Genomic DNA, 20,363 nt, shown 5'->3' on the forward strand with positions numbered 1-20,363 from the left:
TAAATAAACTTGATCCGTATTATGCAATGTTATTTATAAAAACGGAATCTTGAACTAATAAGCTTGAAGTAAATATTTATAAAATACCAAAGTTGCACTAATAGCAAACATTATTTGTGACAGTCAAATTTGAAATTAAGCAAGTCTGGCTACTTAAAAAAGCGATGTTTTATATATTCTATCCTTATTTCTAAAAAGATTTATTGATATTATAATTATTTGATATCTAAGTATCATACATGTAAATATTTTAAGTATTTTTTACCATGATTAAATTTTCAAAGAACACACTCTTTTCATAAATATTGTTTAGATCAAAATAATTTTGAGCATCATTTATTATTAAAAGCTTTTAATATAGAAGCTCTTTGAATTAAGATTGTTAATCGTTAATGTTTTAGCTTGGAACTATTTAAAATCTTGAGAATAAAATTTATATATTGCTGGCCTATCCAATATAAACTTATGAAGGTTCAGAGGATTAAATTATTTAAGTTTTGTATTAATTGAGAACATTACTAAGTTATTCTAGTAAATTAGAAGTATTTTAAATCTAATTGTTAATTTTAACAGATGAAAGAACAATTTTTGCTTATGAATCAAAATAATTTTAAATATTGATACTACTGCCTTAACTAGAAAAATTATCTAAGAAAAAACTCTTCTAAATTATTACAGCACCTTTTTAGCATAATGACTTAATATTTAGTGCTCCACCAGTATTAAATGCAAAATTATTAGAAAACTCTGATCTGATTACGAAGATATCAAATGTTCTTGAATAAGTTGCATCAATGTAAATTGCTCCTCCTTGTGTTTCTAAATCATCTTAGCTGAAAGCAATATTGTTTTAAAAGGTACTTTTAAATATATCTAGCTTTCCATAATTTTGTATAGTTAAATGAATAGCACCGCCCATTAAAGCTTGGCCAAAAATAAATTATGAATATTTTATGTCTAGCTATTCTGTGCTAATTGTGAAAAATCCACCATTTCTAACAGAAGTTGTATTAAAGTAATTATTTATGTTGCTAAAGTTACAAGATATTAAACTTATTTGCTTAACTAAACCTTATATCCAATTAAAAGGCTATCTCAAATCTAAATTGGTAAAAGCAGAATTCAAAATGTTGACTTTAGTTGTTGCAGATTAAAAATAAAATCCAAATGATATCTTAGATATTATAGGCTATTGATAATAATTAAAATAAATTATTTAAAATAAAAGTAAAAAATTTATTGAGTTTTATATTTATTAAAATAAATATCTTAAATTAGTCAAGAGAGTTTTTAAATTTTTAAGTAAAAATTGATACTTTTTATGACAATGAAAATTGAGATTTAATGTAATACATTTACAAATAAATTATACTTAAATTAATAATTTACCTTATTAACTAATGAATATGCTGAAAATGATGCGAGAGTGACATTTTATACTGTAAAGTTAGTATTAAACTTTGAATTGATAGAAATTAATGAAATGTCTTGAGTGCTATCTAAAATAACTACTTTAGTTTAGTTACTTAAAATATTCTTAACATTAATTTAAAGAGTGTTTTATTATTGAGTATTAAAGTTATTTTCAATAAAGACTATATTGCTAGAAATGCTAATTGATTATTACTCTAAATTTTAAATTGTTATTTCTTTTAGCGATTATCTTAAATAACATAATTAAGGGGCTATAAATTATTTACCTGTCTACTATTAAGTGATCTCTGATAATTATAATTTTTAAATGTTTTCTGTTTACACTAGTAAAAAGAATTAGTTATCTATTGTGGTAATATTTTACATTAAAATTTATTTAAGACCACTAAATTGAATTAATATTTAAGTTAAATCTTACTAAAATTTATTCCTTTGAATGTTAATTCCATTAATAATGCAATTACTACTTTATTAAGTTTGTATCATTAAAAGGAAAAACGGATTATAAGAAGCATTATTATTCATAATTTAAACTTCAGAGAGAAGTGAAGTTTAGTTTCCTTAATTTAGTTAACTATCTAGTTATTAAATAAAACTATAGTTTGTAATATTATTTGAAATGATATTCATCTCTGTAATGTTAAAGATATTCGATATAATTAATGGGATAGATTCTTGTTATATTTATGAAAATACACAGTTATTGAAATTAAGTTTGTTAACTAAGAATTAATTTATATTATTTGAATTTATTATTTAAGACTTGTGAAGAAATTTGCTCTTTGAAAAATCCAAATTTTTAATATCTATAGTAATGTTTTAATTCACCTAATAATTCTATTATAGATCTATCATTACAGATTTTTAATCAAAAGTTGATTCCTTAATTAACATATTATATATTTAAATAGTAGTATTCCTACTATTTAAAGATAATAATGCAGATTATTAGATATTTACCTAAAAATATTTATTTAAAAATTTAATGTATAAAATGGATTTCAAATTTTAATTATAATATTTTTAAAGATTAAATAATTAGTAATGTTTGAGAAATTACGTTAATTAGTTAAGATGAATTAATTTCTAGGTATATTTCAGAATTCTCTTCAATAGTATAAACATTTATCAATGATTGAGCATTATTTATTAAAATATTTTGAAAAACTACTTGTTGGAATATCACATTTGCTTACTGTACTTTTGAAAAAGTAAGAGTTAAATATTAATTAGAAGTTTATTCTTCAACTTATTAAAATTAACAATTTATCAAATAAATGTCTTATAGTAGGTTTTCAAGTATTATCAAACCAAAGCTCACACTGTTTCTTTACTATTAGAAAGATATGTTTTCGATGTATACTTTATCGAACCCAGAAATAGTAAATTCTCCTAATTACATGAATTGTAAAACAAAACTTGAGTTTAATGTTGTTATATTCAAGCTTGTAGTCAAAGTTCTAAAACTATCTTTTATTGTAATTCCAAAAATTTAAGGTTTATAATCCTTACAAGTATCATCAACAAATATTAATTAAACTTCTAACTCTTTAACCTATAACTCATTGTAGTATATTATTGCTTAATTATAATCTATCTCGTTTATAATAAATTCATCCAAATTTACTTCGCTTAATCTACTAAAGTTCATTGGTTAATCCTCAGAACCGTCTCCTATTCTACTACTAAGATCTAAACACTGAGCATATATAATTTTTTACTTCTTATAATAACATCCTTGTTCTGTATTTTAACATAAGTAGCACTTTTTTCTAGATTTATCATAGGTTATAGTATAATCCTATAAAATATAACTTTAGTCTAGAGTTTGTTTGCAAGATAAGCATTAAGCATCATATAAAAAAAGTGGATTTAAACTTGTATCACTATTGTTTATGCATGTTTCGCAGCTTTAAAAAAAATAAATTAAAATGAATTTAATAATGAAAATAAAATACAGGATAGGACATATTTAACAATCATCTCCAGATGAAGTCAAGGTTATCATACCATGAGGATCAGGGATATAATTTGATTTAAAATAAAAGGTACCAATAAAATAAGTTAGCTAGCTTAACTGAGCTAATAGTTTATCATAGTTGCATTGGATGCATTATGGTTGATTGTTAATTAAAATGCACTTAAGGCAGTTTGATCCACATTTAATTTAAATACAACTTTTAGATTACTAATTTAAGTAGTAGCCATCTTAACATTATGTACAAAACAATTAGAAATTATTTAAATTAAACTTTAACCTTTCATCAATCGTCAATTTTGTTCTTTCATACAATAATTCTGATGTGAAGTTATAATTTCTTGTACCTTTTTTTAAATATTTTAATAAATTGAATAATAATTAAAAATTTTTATGTAATACCTTCATAACATTTTGAACATCCTGTTGGGCACTTTTTGCATTAAAGCAAAGAAGGTATGCTATATTAATCTATGCATTAAATGCATTAATAAATCTGGTCATTTTAATTACTTGAGCTAGGATCTTGATATTTAAAGCACTTTTAGCATCCAATAATCTATGGTAAATTATTAATTATTTAAAATGCTAGAAAAAAAATTAGTTACATTATTTTTGCATAGGTCTTCTTAGCAACGATATATTTTCGATACTTAATTTAAAATATATCCTCCCTTACAAAAGTAACATTGAACACTTTATGTGCTTCCAGTGGGTGGAGAAGGATTAGTTGTAGCAGCCTATGGAGTAAAACAGTTACTGCATTTTTTATCTTTAGTTTACGATAGGCAACCAAATGAGCAACGAGTTTTATCACTAGATAATAGATACCCTTATGCACAGTTTTTACAAATTTAAGTTGTTATAACATTTTATATATTTTACACATATGACCAAATCTAAACAGTTAAATCATATTAATTTGCTCCTTGTTCTATTTTAATAGTGCTATAATCACAATTATTAATGTTCTTAACACACGATTATCCTTATATTAAATATTCATTTAATATAATTATTTTAAATAATAAATAACATAAAAATACCATCAAATGATGTGAAATAGCCATTTTAACAGAGTGTACATTTCTTAATAAAATTTTGTTGAGTTATCTAATCAAGTGAGTATGAAATTAACTAAGCCTGGTTGTAATTTAGCACAGACAAGTAGTTTTCTTATTAATAATTGAAAGATAATTATATAAAAAAATAAATATCTAATTATTAATATAATTTTTAGAGATTTATTAAGTTTCTAAAATAAGTATTTAATAAAGTTAATATGATTTATAAATAATCATGAAATATAAAATATTACCATACTAGCATTTTTTACAATTAGTCTCGCATTGGATACATGTATAAAGGTCATATGAGACCAAATAAAAATCGGCACATTGTAAGCATATTTTAACAAAAATAAAACTCTTAAACTATTTTTAGTCTATCTGTGCTTTAAATACAGCCTTTCCAGCAATAAAAGTTGCATACTAGCAATTTAAGCAATTATTAGGGCATTACTCACATATTCCATTATTTAATACATATGAATCTTAACATTAGACACAAACAGCTATTTTATCTGAACTTTAAATGCAAGATTTACATCCTAATGAACCTATTTTTTTTAAGTATTATGAAAAACTAAATAGTCATAAATAGTATGTTACATAATTTAGATTGGTAACTGATTAACTAAAATTAATTAATAATTTATTGAACTTTATAATTGAGTGCTTATTATTTTGATAATTAGATTTGCAACACATCGTCTAATGAAATTTTAAAGTTAGTACAAGTTTTATATTGAGATTAGCTCTATTACCTATTGATTTATAATAATCAAGTTTATATAGTTATTATTATTACATTTTTTAATTTTTACCATATTCCATATTCTGAAGAGCAATCTAAACACTCGTATATTGGTATTTTGTTGTAGTATGGCTTCAGACTTAAATCTTATAATATCATCTATGAGCATTATATACATGTTTATTATTTTGATCCTTACTGATACAAAAAATATCCTTCTATACATTAAGTGCAGAATGTAGGAGAATTACAAGAATAGCATCTAAAATATTTTATAAAAACTGATTATTATTAATTTATTAAATTATTTTAATTTTATACCCTTTAGGACATTTGAGTAATGGATTTAAAATACAATTTTAATTATCATAACAGTCTTATTTGATATAAATTAAGTTCATATCAAAACTTAATTGTTGAGGTATTGGAGAAAGTTGTAATTTTTATTCTAAGTTATAACATTTTTAATTCCCAGGATTGAAATAATATATAGGGCATTCTAGGCAATTATGATTATTAATAGATATATCTTAGCAGAATGACTAACTATTCATACAATTCATATTTCCTATTTGATTTGGAACATTTAAGTTATTAAGTATGCATGAATTTGATTTTGGTTCATATATAAAGCATGATTTATCTTAAACTAACTTTAATAATTCAGTGGAACCTTTACACATATTATCGATTAAACAATAACCAGTTGGGCAAATATAACAATTAGAAGATTCTAAACTTTGACATATGCCTAAGTTATATATAAATATTAATTAAAATATATTATTTATCTTATTTATAATTTATAAAATTCAAAATATTTTACATTCATTTTTATAAAATATTTTAGAAAATTATTATTAGTTATCAATATAATAAATTTAATTATAAATATAATAAGAATTAGTAATGATTATCTTGATAAAAATGGATATAGTGAAAATAATTTACCGTTAATATCTTTGCATTAATATTTAGATGGTAACACAAGATCTTAGCAGGTATTTGAAGCGCTACTTGATAAGCATTAGCTAATTTCACAATTGCTACATTATCCACTTTAAGAACAGAATCCATTTTTATCAATACAAACACCTTAAGTAAGATCTATCAATATGCATGAAAGCTTAGAAGGATCAATACAATATTTTTTAAAATCACACATCACCTTTTTAATAAATAATTTTAAATCTTATTTTTTTAAAGGTTCAAATTTACAGCTGTAGGCATTCCTTATTTCAAGCAAAACTATGTATCTTTCATTTGACCTATTAAAATTATTTTATTTATAATTTAATGATATATTTTAATACTTACCTATTGCATTTGGATTGTTGTAGTCTAGCTTTACACAATAATAATTTTTAGTTTTCTTATTTTCCATTAAACAAAAACTAGTTATATAAAATTAAAATTAATTAAACAAATAAGTTAAAAAACAAAAGGATAACCCTATTTGATAACATATAGATGCTCCATATTAACCTTCAGATTATGGTAATAAGCAACTATACGTACCATTCTCTTTGCCTGGATATTCAGGGGATAAGCGCTAGCATTCTCCATTTAATAAGCAATAGCCATCAGTACAAGCACTTGCGCCTGGGACTCCTTCTTATATACACTGCTAATTGTCCTCACTTCTCCCTACCATCTATGGGTTATTAGGGTCCATTTATTAACACTAATTTTAGTTTTAAGTATTGATACAGTATTAGCCACTTAAACATCCCATACTATTAGCTTTATTTAATTCGGAATAGTAATTTATTTTTATTTAATTAATATAATATATTTACGCTAATTCAAATCCTAACAGGTTTAATCAGTTTTCTTTGCTTTGTAAATAAGATCAGGATATATCGGGTCACTTTCTTAGAGTTATTAACATTTGTATCCACCTCTAAAGAAAAGATAAAAATTTCAAATTATTTTATGTTAATATTAATGCTTATTTTATGTTACCCAACATCAAGGATACAATATGTCAATCCATAACATGATTCTATTTCTGTTAATGCAAATAAAGTTTTTATTTGACTAAAAGTTTTAAAATTTACTATTTGTAGTGATTTCATCTTAAATAATACAACCTTAGTTAATATCAGTCCCAACAATCAGGTCTCCATTATAAATATATCCTTGAATTAAGCAATATTATCCTAAAAACGAATCAGTGTACAAACATGTGCTTGAAACACATGTTTCAATTTCATCTCCTAATTTATTAGGATCCAAATATGGTAAGCAATATTGTGTATCTTTTTGCCTTGCAAATCTATTACTATCATATGAAAGTAATAACTATTGACACTGATTTTCATTTTGCTAATTTAGGCAAAATTATCCCTTCATACACCTAATTATTTTATAAAGTTATTATTATTCAATTTAAAATTCTAAATTAAATACCTAACTGCATTTGGTTAGTCTTTCTAAAGGCAATACCCATCTTAATCTATTCCAACTCTCTGTAGAACAGCATCGAAAAGAAAACAACCTTCCATATAACTTGGTTGTTGTTATATCTGTATACAATAATTTTGAGAACATTACTATTTTACTATTAAATAATTTATTTGATTTACTTAAGCTTAATTACTAAAAAAATTTACAAGAGCTGTAGTACTAACCTGATACAGCGCATTTGAAATTGTTCTATACACCCTAAATACAAATATCAATTTTTATTTTTAATGAAACATTTAAAAAATTTTACAGATTATTAAGGATCATTGTCATTTATTTAAACACAACAGCTCTAAATTAAATCTATACAATAATCTTTTGTACATTCAATACTTATTTTTTCTCCTTATTTCAAACACTAATGCTAAATATTTTTTCCTACATAAGTAGAGTCATATTTTTAGCAATATTAATTAGATATAATGCAGAATCTTAAATTAATAAAACAAAATGAATATAATAAAATTTAAATAGATTAATATTATTACCCAGTATAACATTAAATAGGTTAAGTTATTTACTGATTTATCTCTAAACACTAATATTTACTTTTATCTACACCTACATATTAATTACCATCAAGTTATCTGATATATCCATCGGTATCTTAACAATAATCTTATCTTAAATTTACCAAATCTAATAATTTAAAAATAAATTGAAGCTAGAAGTAATAATTTAATTTTACCTGCTAAAGTGCCTTATTATATCGTAACTTAATCTTAAACAGCACATTATTTACTCTGAACAATATATCCTAAATATGTTGGATCATTCATATAAACAACACAAAACTAAACCGAGGTTTAATCAACAAGACAAACGTTTTTTTAATCATTAAAGCAGCTTTCTACCTAAGTTACCTACTAATAGCTTGTTAAACACTATAGCTATGTGTCTCTACCAATATATTAGTTCAAAGAGTATTAAAAGCATTTACCATTAAGAATACAACCGTATGTGATAGTTTAATAACAAGCGTTGTTAGCAAAACATATTGTATTATCTTAAAAACAACTTTTAATTAAAAAAATTTAGAAAAGAGATAAAAGAAAAAAATAAAATTGATTTTTTACCGAATTGCTGTAGTTTATCCAAAATTTAAACATTTTCCATTAGAATCTATCCCAACAGCTCCTTATGAGCCATCAAAATTGAAACAAGCGTTTTAATTATTTAATGTTTTATAACAATTATTTTGGGCACATTTCAAAAGGTCTTAAATAGAATTAATAAATAAATAAATTTATTTATTTTTAATTAAAAAAAAATTACTAGGAACATATTGATTCAAAGCAATGCAATTTCCATTCTAATCGACTCCCTAAAAATATTATTTTATTTTTTGTCAAAAACTAAATAATTTAAAAGAATATTACTGAGAATTGTGGATTATTATTTGTTAACCAATAACACATTTAATTAAGCATGCAAACATTTAAATATCTATAACCACATTCAATAGCTCCAGGCTGCTATTGAGGGGCACATTATAGATTAGATAATTTTGAAATATTAATTTTATCAAATCCTATTTACTAGCATGTGTTGTTCCAAATACAATATCTATTCATCATTAAATATAATAAATAAAGTAAATTAGAATGATATATTTTACCCTGAAATACAAAATTCAATCAAAGAATTAGCTTAACTATTAACTTTTAGGCATTTAGAGTAATTTGTTTCCCTGCCAACATATGGTATTTATATTTAAACAATTTAAAAATTTTCATCTTAACAGAAATTAGGATTTAGGTTTGTAATTTCTATTTTTAAAATAAAAAATAAATTTTTAAATAGATAAATTAAATATATTAAATTTTACATTATAATTATATATTTGAAGTTTTTTAGTTTTGTTAAGCACAAAATCCTGTCCCACTTATATATCCTAGGTATATTTAGTAATTATCTTAATATTTTACACAACTAGTTTGATCACTTTTTTGGCAAATACTTTGAGGATCATTAAAACAGTATTAAATTGTTTATCCAAGATTTAATTACTGTAAACTTGTTAAGCAATTAAAGTTTGTGTCTCTACCAATAAATTAATTAATATCGATTTATTAGCAATTTCCATTATTAACACAATATCCATATAAAGAACTATTATCTAATTACTTACATACTTAACTTGAAGGATCGTAACATATATTTTAAATTTTAGAACTACAACTATTTATTTATTTTAAAATTAAAATTATTATGTTAAGATATATTAATGTATTATTTTTAAAATAAATCAAATAAAAATAAATTTCAAATATTTATCAATTTTCACTCTCTCATTTTTTTCCTTAAAGAAAATATAAACTATTTTTTAATTAATTAGAATTTTTGCTTGTAGATTTTGATAAATTAAAAAAATAAAAGTTTACCAAGTAGTAGCTTAATTTAAACCAACACAATTACCGCTACCATCTTATCCAACAGCTAGTAAAGAACTGCCAATCTATGTACTAGTTGCACCAATTAGACAAGTTCTAATAATAAAAAATAAATTATTTAGGAATTAATAATTAAAGAAATCTACTAGCTGCTACAGTCAATCAGAATTCTTTTTTTATTAGAATAGATTTATTATTATAATTATAATCCTAAAAGACATTTTCCACTTTAATCTTTTGCCTATTGTTAAAATAATTATTTAAAAACAATTTTTATTATTTATAATTACTCTAATATCAGGATAAAGAGGATCATTAATGAGAATACAAGCTGCCTCATTATTTATGTTATGAACACAATATTAAGGCTTACAATTTATAAAATTATCACTTGAAAAATAATAGCCTTCCTTAATACATTCATTCATACTAGTTCTACCCTATCATACATATTTTTATTTAAAAAATGAAAGATCAATAGGAATTTACTCTAATTTCAGGTGACTCATATCTTATGCAAGCATATTAGTTAAATTTGTTTTTAGATTTGCAGTGTGTAATATTACACTATATCATTTGATTATAATATTAATTTTCAATCACACATATTCCTTCGATGGTTGTCCCCTAAAAAGTTTTCAGGTTAATGTAATTGAAATTAAAAATAATAAATATTAGTTTACAAACGCTTCTATTTTCTTTATACACTAATTATTGAGTATTGAAAAACAATATCCACTATTTTTAATTAAAATAAATGTAATATAAATTTTCTAAATTAATCTTACAATTGATCACATTTTTATATTGATAGATCCTAACAAAGATTATTAAAGTTTTAAATTCTTTTCTAAAGACCGATTTTAATAAATCCATACTAGTCTTAGCAATATCCATCCTTAATATACCTGAAAACTTTTTAACCAAAAGATGGTTTCATTAGAAAAAGATAGTAATAAATAGATAATTAAATTACTCAAAGGCCTGCTTTATTATGAAGCATTTTCATATATTCCTATACAGATACCTTCTTCAGTAATTGCAACTATGTTTTTAGATTTCTATATTTTTACACAACTTTTTCTATCCTAAGTTATGCATACATTTTCTTATTTACTGATGCAAAAATCAATTTTATCGTATTATATAGAGTCAGTCACGCAGTACCCATTTTTCATTTCTCTTCCAATAAATTCTACTCCATCAATTTAAACGCATTTACTAACTCTCTAGTCAAAGCAATCTAATTTTTAATCACACTTGCAACTAATTTTGACTAAAATCAAAAAAAATATAATCACTGCTATTTAGATAGCCATATATCCTCACACTTTTTTAAAGATACAAAATTTAATTATTTTCTACAATACTTATTTATTTATATATTTTTTATTTAAATTATTAAAATAATTCAAAAGGTTAAGTACATTTAATTAATACGAAGGTTAAAACACTGAAATTATAGATTACATTTATTTCTTGAAATTAATTTTTTTAATAATTTAAAAATGTAAGAACAATAAATATGATAAATTGTAACCAGAAAATAATAAAATATGTTATTTTTGATATTTAAAGTTTTATTTTTGTAACTATACAATATTATCATCATATTATTACTTAAAATATGATAAAAGATTTAAGTTTATTGAATTAAAACATAAAATATAAAAAATAATTAAAATAATTATTATACTACCAAAATATTTTATTATTCAAATCTAGAAATATTTTTTCTTTTACAAAAATATGGATTAAGTCTAAAATGTTGATTAAAATTAGATAAATATTGCAAAAAAACTATAAAAATAATAGAAATATTTAATCCTTTTATCTTAAAACTAAAAAGTTTATTAATTTTTTAATACAGTAAGGGTCTTGTTAATAAACAAGATTCAAGTTTTAATGGAATTTATTTTAGATAACCAAATTTCTTTTATATTTAATTTCCTTTTTAGCTTTATTGGGATATAAGAAAATCAAAAAAAGTATGATAAATTTTTTCTTTTTTAAGATGTAAGCAAAAGAGTTTAAAAAATTAACTAGTAATTAATATTATGAAATGGTCTAAATAATTATTTTCTTAAAAATTCAAATTTTCAATTTTAGTTTTCTTTAATTTTAATCAGAAAATATAAAAGAAATTACTATTATAAAATAATGATTAAGGTTTTTTAATTTTTCAATTTAAAATATTTTATTTAATCTTATCTGACTTTTTTCCAAAAAAACACAAATATTTAATAATAAACTCTTTTATAAGTAAATATAATAATTTTTAAACCTCTGAGAGATTTAAGATAGGGAACAACCATAAAGATAATTACATTCTATTTAATGAATATATTTATATTTAAAATTTTAAGGGCTAGTATAATATAGTGGAAATAAAAAAGATTTACAGAACTACAATTAACTTTTATAACACATAATTATTACTCATAAAATATAAATTAGTTAGCTAGCTGAATTATTAACTAATAAAAAATATTTGATTAAATTGTTGTAATAAAAATATTCAACTTTTTTAATATTATGTTATTTTGGTGAATATCAGGTTTTATTAATTTTAAATTCTTTTCTGCTTTCTTTGGTAATTTTTTTAAAAATTTTTATTCTACTATTCTATTGCTCAATATAATTGTTTTTATTTATTTCATAAATCTTATTAATAAAGCTAATTTCTTTTGATCAATTGTTTTACAAAAAAACAAAGAAAATTTAGTAAAAGTATTAATTAAAATTTGATTAATAAGCAAAGTAGAAACTGAAAATGATTGAACTTCTTAAATATTTTGATATTTTTTCTTAACCAATTTAATTTAATGGAGATTCTTCTTAAAAAAAGAAGACGAGTCTTGGGATTACTCTAAGTTTTTTTATATTTGTTTCAACTCTTTTTTATTTTACTTATCTCTCTTAGCTCTACTTTAGTAATTAAATAGATCCTAAATTTAGATCATAAAATTTTGTCACAAATGATGTTGTTAATATTACATTGAGTGATGATACTTTTGGATTTTAGCTAGCTCCTTAATTTGGTTAGAATCTCATTTAAGAATAAGACAGTAAAAATAAAACATATATTGTTTTCTTAGCATTTTATTAATAGAGAAATAGTAGTACTTTTAAAAGTTAATAATTAGATGTTGTGAAATGCTAAAATCCAGAGTTAGAGGGTTTTTACTGCATAGATTTTTCAAGAGCTCCTAATCTAAACATTACAATCAGTCATAGAAAAAGTCTTTTTTCTGAATTAATAATTTATCCATACAGATGTCAAGATACTGATAATTTGAAATAATTTGTCCCTGATAATTGTGCAGATCCCTATGAGATTGAAAGTTATTTGTCTAGTTTACATAACACTTTGAATTTTAAAATATAAGTTTCTTAGATTAATATTACTTCAAAATAAGTAGAAGTAAGCTATGTTAATAACCGACTTCCTGCTTTAGGTAATTTTATAACATTAGCTGAGCTTAAGATGAAAAAGTAGATTACATCAGTTAAAGAAGGATTTTTTATTTAATCAGAAAGCATCTTTTCTTCTCCAATAACTGCTCAATTTGCTTCATCATCTTTAGATTATAAATCTTATGTTAAACAGACTGGCCAAAAAATGATATCTATAGTAGTTGTAGATGCTGATGAAAATGTTGAGTATTCGTTTGTTTAATACCCACCTTATACAGAGGTTTTAGCACTCTGCAATAGCTTTTTTTCATTACTTATGATCCTAGGAGTCATTTGTAAAATGGCTGCCTTACGTATAATCAGATAAGATATATTTTTATTGTTTTTATAAAATACTTATTTGGAAACATACTAAAAAATTCTTAAAAATTGCAAATTAATAGAATTTAAAAACGACATTTAACCAATTTAGAGATCTAAAAGTATATTTTTAGATGAAAATGAAGCTACTGAATCGGATTAAAAAATACAAATTCCAATTTTTAAAGAATTAAAAAGTTTGTCTGTTTTTAAATAGGGTTTTAGTATTGACCAAAAATAAGGCTCAAGCCCTTAACAAAATTTATCTATTTTAGACAATTAAAGCTCTATATCTTAATCTAATGTACTTTTTTAGACTAATTTAGATTAAAGTGATATCAAAAATAAGATTAATAGAGATTCTCCTCTTTTAAATGTTAAAAAGAATATTTTAAAAAGAAATTTTATTAATTAATCTTAGAATCAAAAAGTAAAGAAGTTGTAGGATAACAGCTTTTACTAAAAAAGCTAATCCTAAAATTTAAAGTAGGAATTAGTGGAAGATGCAAATAAAAATAACACTTATATTCATACAATAAAGTAAATGCTATTATCATTTCAAAATAATAGTATTAAGCATAAAGTTTAAAACTTACTTTTCAAAACAAGGTAATTTATTTATATTATCAATTAATTATCTAAAAAAAATAATTTTAATAAAAAATTAAAAATTTTATTTTAACTTTTAATTGATAAAAAAGGTTATTTAGTAGAAATAAGTTCCTTGAATCTTAAGGATTAAATAAGTAAATGGTGGAAAAAATAGAAAAAGAAGTTTTATCAAGTTAAGATTTTTACAAGGTTTATAAAGATATTTTGTTTTTGAAAAAAGCTATTATGATTCTTTTTAGTAAAGATTAACTTGCTGCTTTAAAATTAGTAGGTTATTCGCATGAATTTCTAGGGTTTAATTTAGATAGAGAAATAAACTAAACATTATTAAATGGTAAATTATTTTCATTAAGAATATTTGATATAAATTTAACATTTTCTAATTATCAAATAAGATCGATTTTAGAAGAGTTATTTAGAGTAACAGTTCGTTATTTAATAGTATGAAGAGCTGTAAAGCTAATAAGTAAACTTATTTCTGTAGAGGTATTAAAAATAATAAAATCTAAGTTAAATTGATAAAAGAATATATTCGTCTATGTGTATAAATTAAATTGTATGATCTACTTACTTTTTTAGTTTAATTTTTTTGTAAGCCTTTATCAATTTTACACTTGCAAATAAAATATATACTATACTTTAAACTTTATATATCTGTCTTAAATATTTAATTATATTAAATATACCTAAAAATATGATTGCTATATTTTTATTTAAAGATTTTTTAATACTTCTACCATTCAACCCCCCTAAAATATCTGGATTAAAAATAACCTTTTAAACAACAAAAACTTCCTAAAAATATGTTAAAATTGAAATTAATAAAGATAGATTGATAATATGTAATAATATAATTTAAAAGATAATTATTTTTATTTGTTAAATTTATTTATAAAAATAATCTAAATTTTATTTTTTAAAAAGATTAATTATTAATCAAATTTTTTTTTGACCACTCTATTACTTTTAAAAAGCTATGATAATTTTTTATTGATTTCTTACCTGTTTCATATTCAATAAATTATTTATTTTTAATAAATTAAAAAATATGTATGATTTAATAGCTTTTTAATATCATTTGAATGTTTAATTTGATTTTTTAAAGGTTTTTACTCTTAATTAAAATAAAAGAAAAATAGAAAGTAGAGATAATCTAAAAAAATTGAAGGATATTCTAATGATTACAATATTAAGATATTTTGATTTGTTTTCGCAATCTATTTAATTAAATGGAAGTTTGCCAAATAAAAAATAGACTCGCTTTGGGATTTTTATAAGTATTTTAATATTTTCCTTGACTCTTTTTTACTTTGTTTACCTATCTTAGCTCTATTTTAGCAACTAAATTGATCCAAAATTTAGATCATAAAATTTTATAAGTAATGAAGTTGTAGATATGCCTTTAAGCAATGATTTTTTTGGGTTTTAGTTAGCTCCACAATTTAATTAAGATTTAATTACGTAGCAATATAGCCAAAACAAAACGTTTATCGTGTTTTTGGCATTTTATTTTTATCGAAACAGTAGTTATAATGGATATTAGTAACTAGATGTAGTTAATTGTAAAAATCCATAGTTAAATGGCTATTATTGTGTAGATTATTCAAAAAACCCTTATTTAAACATAAAAATTGGAAACAAAAATAATGTTTTCTCTGAATTAATCATTTTTTCTTACAGATGTTAAGATACTGATATCTATAAAACCTTTGTGCCTGATAATTGTGCAGATCCAAGTGAAATAGATAAATATTTAGCAAATACATAAAACACTTTGAATTTTAGGTTGTAAATTTCTTAGTATAACACTACTTCAAAAGAAGTAGAAATAGGATATATTAACAATAGATTAGCTTCATTAGGGAATTATTTAACATTAGCAGAGTTAAAGGTAAAAAAATAGATTACTTCAATTAAAGAAGGTCTTTTTCTTCAATCAGAAAGCTCATTTTCTTCTCCAATATCTGTTTAATTTGGTTCATCATCTCTAGATTATAAATCTTATGTTAGAGAAACGGGTAAAAAAATGATATCTTTAGTAACTGTCGACGTTGACGAAAACGTTTAATATTTTAATATCGAATATCCACCTTTTACTGAAATATTAGCTCTTTGCAATAGCTTTTTTGCATTACTTATGATTTTGGGGGTTATTTGTAGAGCAATTGCCCAACGCCTTATAAGACAAGACATCTTTTTACTGGTTTTATAAAACTCTTACTAAGAAACATACCAAAAAATTCTTAAAAATAGGAACATAGCTCAGTTTAATGAAGATATTTTGCTAAATTAGGTTGATAAAAGTTTGTTGACAGCGAATGAAGGAATTGAAAACAATTAACAAATTTTAATCCCGTAATTCAAACATTTAAGCAGTTAGTCAGTTTTTAGAAAAGGTTAGAGCTATGATTCAAAACAAAGCTGCAGCAAATAGCACAATTAACTTCTTTAAGATAATCAAGTATCTATCTCAAATGTACTTTTTTAGCCTCACCAAGAGCTTAGTTAAGTATTTACTAAACCTAACAAATAATCTCCTCCTTTGAAAAGTTATTAAAGCTATAGTCTAAAAAAAGATAATAGTTATTAAAGTAATTTATCATTATGTTAAACTTCACAGAAAAATGAAATTACTAGAAGTATTTATTTGAAAAGTCATAATAAAAACAGTAAACAAGATGAAACAAATAATTAAAGTAGAACTAAAAATGATTGCAATTTTAATTAAATAATAAATTAAAGACTAACTGCCTTTTCAAATTAAAAAGTAAATGAAAAAGTAAAAAATTAGCTTTTCAAAATAAGGTAGATATTTAATTTATTTTCTTTGATTTTCTAAAAATAACTTATTTTAAAATAATATTAATTAATTTAAATTTTATAGATTATTTTGTAAAAATAAATTTCTTGAATCATGTGGGTTGAACAAATAAATGATGGATAAAATAGAAAAACAAGTTTTTGAGAGTTTAGATTTTTATAAACTCTACAAAGATATTTAACTACTGAAAAAAGCTATGATGATGCTTCTTAGCAAAGATTAATTTGCTGCATTACAATTAGTAGGTTATTCACATGAATTTTTAGGCTTAAAGTTAGACAAATAAACAAAAGCAACTATTGAAAATAGTAGTTAAATTTATTTTTTGCATCTGTTCTAAATTTAATATTTTATTAAATTTTTTATTTATAAAGTTGAGAATTAGAAGAGTCATTTAGAATAACAAAATATTATTTAACAATCTGAGGAACTACAAAGTTAACAAATAGGTTTATTTTTGCAAAGATATTAAAGTTAACAAAATTTAAGTTAAGTAGATAAAAGAATATTTTCGTCTATGTTCATAAATTCAATTTTATGAAAATAATTTTTATTTAATTTTTTATAAATTAATTTGGTAAACTCAAACAGATAAATTAATAGTAAGTAATTTTTATTAAATTTGTGTTTTAAATAAAAATAAAACTATAAAAAATAATATTTTAAGATTTCAATTTTTATTTCTAGAATCATATTCAAACAAAAATAGTAATAACCTAATTTTTTTATCATTCCCTTAATTTTATTTTTATTTTAATAAAATAAATTATCCCTATTTTAAGAAAAAAAAAAAAGGGACATGTCTTAATTAATTTAATTAATGAGGATTTACAATAAATAAATACTTTAATGTGACTCATTTTAATAATTAATTTTGAATAAAGTAAAAAAAATAATATTTAGTTTGTTATCTTAGTAATGAAATTTATAAATAACTTGAATGTTAGGATATAATAAATTATAATTATATGGTTGAGTGTGCAAATAGTTGGATGGTTAATAAATTGTGTTTTATTTAATTTTTATCCTTTATTTATAATGTAAATAATTCAATTAACAGACATAAATACATTATCAAATAAAGCAAACTATTTAATAAATTAGTAATATTTGAGATACCTATTTATTTTTAATTGATTAATTTTATAGTAAATATATAAATAGATAGATCGAGAGTTAGCACAAAATGTCTGATACAAAGTATAATTCCTCTCTTTATGAAGGAAATCTCAAATTAAATCATGAAGTGATAAATAATTCTAATACAAAACAGCTTTATTCATTTACCAAAGCAAAAAGATTCATATACTAAAAACCAGCTTGTGCTTAAGCATTTTATGATCTTCCTAATGTAAAAGACAAAAGATCAGCATTAATGGGATCAGGATAAAAAGTTCCAATTTCAAATGCTGATAAAACTATTCCAAGCCCTTAAGACTATATTATAAAATCATACTTCGAAGATTCACTATAAAAATAGAGAGGAGTTAGCTTTAAAAATGGTCGAGATGTAAAATATAATTTATTTAAATTTAAATTAGACAATCATTCCAAGCCACTCTAATAAATATTATGATAAAAAATAGAAAACAAAATTTGGAAATATGTTTAACAATCAAGGAGCTCCAGGCGTGGGACAATATTTAATCAAATCTGACTTTGAAAAATTAGCAAATAAAGGATACACTATGATGTCGAAGAACTAAACTTAATGTAAATACTATTTTTCAATAAATCATTATAATGACTCATTAATATAAAAAGCCATGTGGAACATCAAAGCACCATATCCAGGACCTGGATCATACAATTAAATAAACCCAATAGACCCAAAATAAATAGTACTCTCTACAATGAAAAAGTATTAAGGTTATGCCATACCTCATTCTAAAAGATTCTCTAATTAAAGTAAATGAAATTAAGCCATATTTATTAAAAGAAATATATTATAAATATAAAATTAATTAATAATTATCAATTTATTCGTTTATTACTTTAAAGCTTTATTATTAATTTATTATTTAGGATGTTCCACTCCTGGACCTGGATAATATAATGATGAAAAACAAAAATAAGTTGGATAATATATAAACTCAAGATAAAGAAGTATTTCAGGAACAAGATTTACTACTGAAAATAGAAATGTATTTTAAATTTCTAAATAGCCAAGTAATTTAAATTCTGCATAATTTTCCAAATTATTCATTTATTCATTAATAAAAGTGCCTGGACCAGGTTCATATAGAGTTTATACAGAATTTGGTGATGGAGATTACGATAGACCAAAATCATAATTTAGAATGAGGAGAACTTATTCTACTCCTAGTGTTTAAGCAACATAATGAATGAAAGAAAATATTACAAATTAAAATTATATTAAAAACAAGTGAGTACTATAAATATATCTAATAATAATTTATGCTACACAATTTTATTTAAAGCATTTTTCCATTTATAATTAATTTGTACAAATTAGTATATGTTATTTAGTTAATTTGTTTTCTCTATTGTTGAATGAAAATCAAATATTAATTTTTAGAATATTATTTGATATATTTTTATTTTAATTTCAATTTAATAAGAAATATTAACATTCTGAAAGACATAAATTAAAAAATAATTAAAAAAATAATATATATTTTATAAAATAATAATAGAAAAATAATTGTTTCAAATTACTATTGACTTGAGAATTTTATTTTATAAATTGATTTATTACATAACACTTATTTTAATTGATATCAATTTTTAAAATTTGACAAATTTCCTTAATTTTCACTCAAAAAATTTTTGGATTTTTTTTGAACAAAGGTGTTAATTATTAAAAGATTTAAGAAAATTTTTTTAAATAATGTATTAAATCTGAATAATATAAAATTTATAAATTTTTTATCTTTGAGAATACCTTTTTTAAGGTTCAATTAGTCTAAACAGTATTGATTTTGTTAATCACCTAAGCTAAAACTAATTAAAAAAATAAAGAGTATTTTGCTTTTAGTATCCACAAAACATTTAAGGAATAAAAGAAGGGTCACCCTAAAAAACATACTTATTAGAAAATAAA

At 21.9% G+C, this 20,363-nt stretch overlaps 7 protein-coding genes across 7 annotated transcripts; 3 read left to right on the forward strand and 4 right to left on the reverse strand. All coding sequences in view use genetic code 6, as the record gives it.

The window, feature by feature from the left end:
* Window positions 1–123: 123 nt before the first annotated feature.
* On the reverse strand, window positions 124–993 carry TTHERM_001081693 (transmembrane protein, putative; the record flags this gene model as incomplete). The annotated part of the gene is made up of 1 exon (XM_012797857.1): window positions 124–993. One exon carries the CDS (start codon window positions 991–993, stop codon window positions 124–126), a length of 870 nt encoding a protein of 289 aa, XP_012653311.1.
* A 4,793-nt stretch (window positions 994–5,786) lies between these two features.
* On the reverse strand, window positions 5,787–6,304 carry TTHERM_001081695 (transmembrane protein, putative; the record flags this gene model as incomplete). Its single annotated transcript, XM_012797858.1, has 2 exons — window positions 5,787–5,978; window positions 6,179–6,304. The coding sequence occupies 2 exons, from the start codon at window positions 6,302–6,304 to the stop codon at window positions 5,787–5,789; spliced, it is 318 nt and encodes a 105-aa protein (XP_012653312.1).
* Window positions 6,305–9,044: 2,740 nt separating this feature from the next.
* Window positions 9,045–9,991, reverse strand: TTHERM_01081710 (hypothetical protein; the record flags this gene model as incomplete). Its single annotated transcript, XM_001030474.2, has 5 exons — window positions 9,045–9,051; window positions 9,104–9,262; window positions 9,315–9,465; window positions 9,525–9,877; window positions 9,984–9,991. 5 exons carry the CDS (start codon window positions 9,989–9,991, stop codon window positions 9,045–9,047), a joined length of 678 nt encoding a protein of 225 aa, XP_001030474.2.
* An 892-nt stretch (window positions 9,992–10,883) lies between these two features.
* On the reverse strand, window positions 10,884–11,408 carry TTHERM_01081720 (hypothetical protein; the record flags this gene model as incomplete). The annotated part of the gene is made up of 2 exons (XM_001030475.1): window positions 10,884–10,906; window positions 11,066–11,408. 2 exons carry the CDS (start codon window positions 11,406–11,408, stop codon window positions 10,884–10,886), a joined length of 366 nt encoding a protein of 121 aa, XP_001030475.1.
* Window positions 11,409–12,835: 1,427 nt separating this feature from the next.
* TTHERM_01081730 (AMP-binding enzyme family protein, putative) lies at window positions 12,836–15,040 on the forward strand (the record flags this gene model as incomplete). Its single annotated transcript, XM_001030476.2, has 3 exons — window positions 12,836–14,475; window positions 14,568–14,812; window positions 14,874–15,040. The coding sequence occupies exons 1-3, from the start codon at window positions 12,863–12,865 to the stop codon at window positions 15,038–15,040; spliced, it is 2,025 nt and encodes a 674-aa protein (XP_001030476.2). The 5' UTR covers window positions 12,836–12,862.
* Window positions 15,041–15,874: 834 nt separating this feature from the next.
* On the forward strand, window positions 15,875–17,840 carry TTHERM_001081738 (hypothetical protein; the record flags this gene model as incomplete). Its single annotated transcript, XM_012797859.1, has 3 exons — window positions 15,875–17,283; window positions 17,363–17,607; window positions 17,674–17,840. 3 exons carry the CDS (start codon window positions 15,875–15,877, stop codon window positions 17,838–17,840), a joined length of 1,821 nt encoding a protein of 606 aa, XP_012653313.1.
* A 645-nt stretch (window positions 17,841–18,485) lies between these two features.
* TTHERM_001081739 (sperm-tail PG-rich repeat protein) lies at window positions 18,486–19,644 on the forward strand (the record flags this gene model as incomplete). Its single annotated transcript, XM_012797860.1, has 5 exons — window positions 18,486–18,809; window positions 18,886–19,012; window positions 19,064–19,207; window positions 19,325–19,468; window positions 19,523–19,644. 5 exons carry the CDS (start codon window positions 18,486–18,488, stop codon window positions 19,642–19,644), a joined length of 861 nt encoding a protein of 286 aa, XP_012653314.1.
* Window positions 19,645–20,363: the final 719 nt, after the last annotated feature.

Source organism: Tetrahymena thermophila (assembly GCF_000189635.1).
Source record: "Tetrahymena thermophila SB210 genomic scaffold scf_8254629, whole genome shotgun sequence".
NCBI lineage: Eukaryota > Ciliophora > Oligohymenophorea > Hymenostomatida > Tetrahymenidae > Tetrahymena > Tetrahymena thermophila.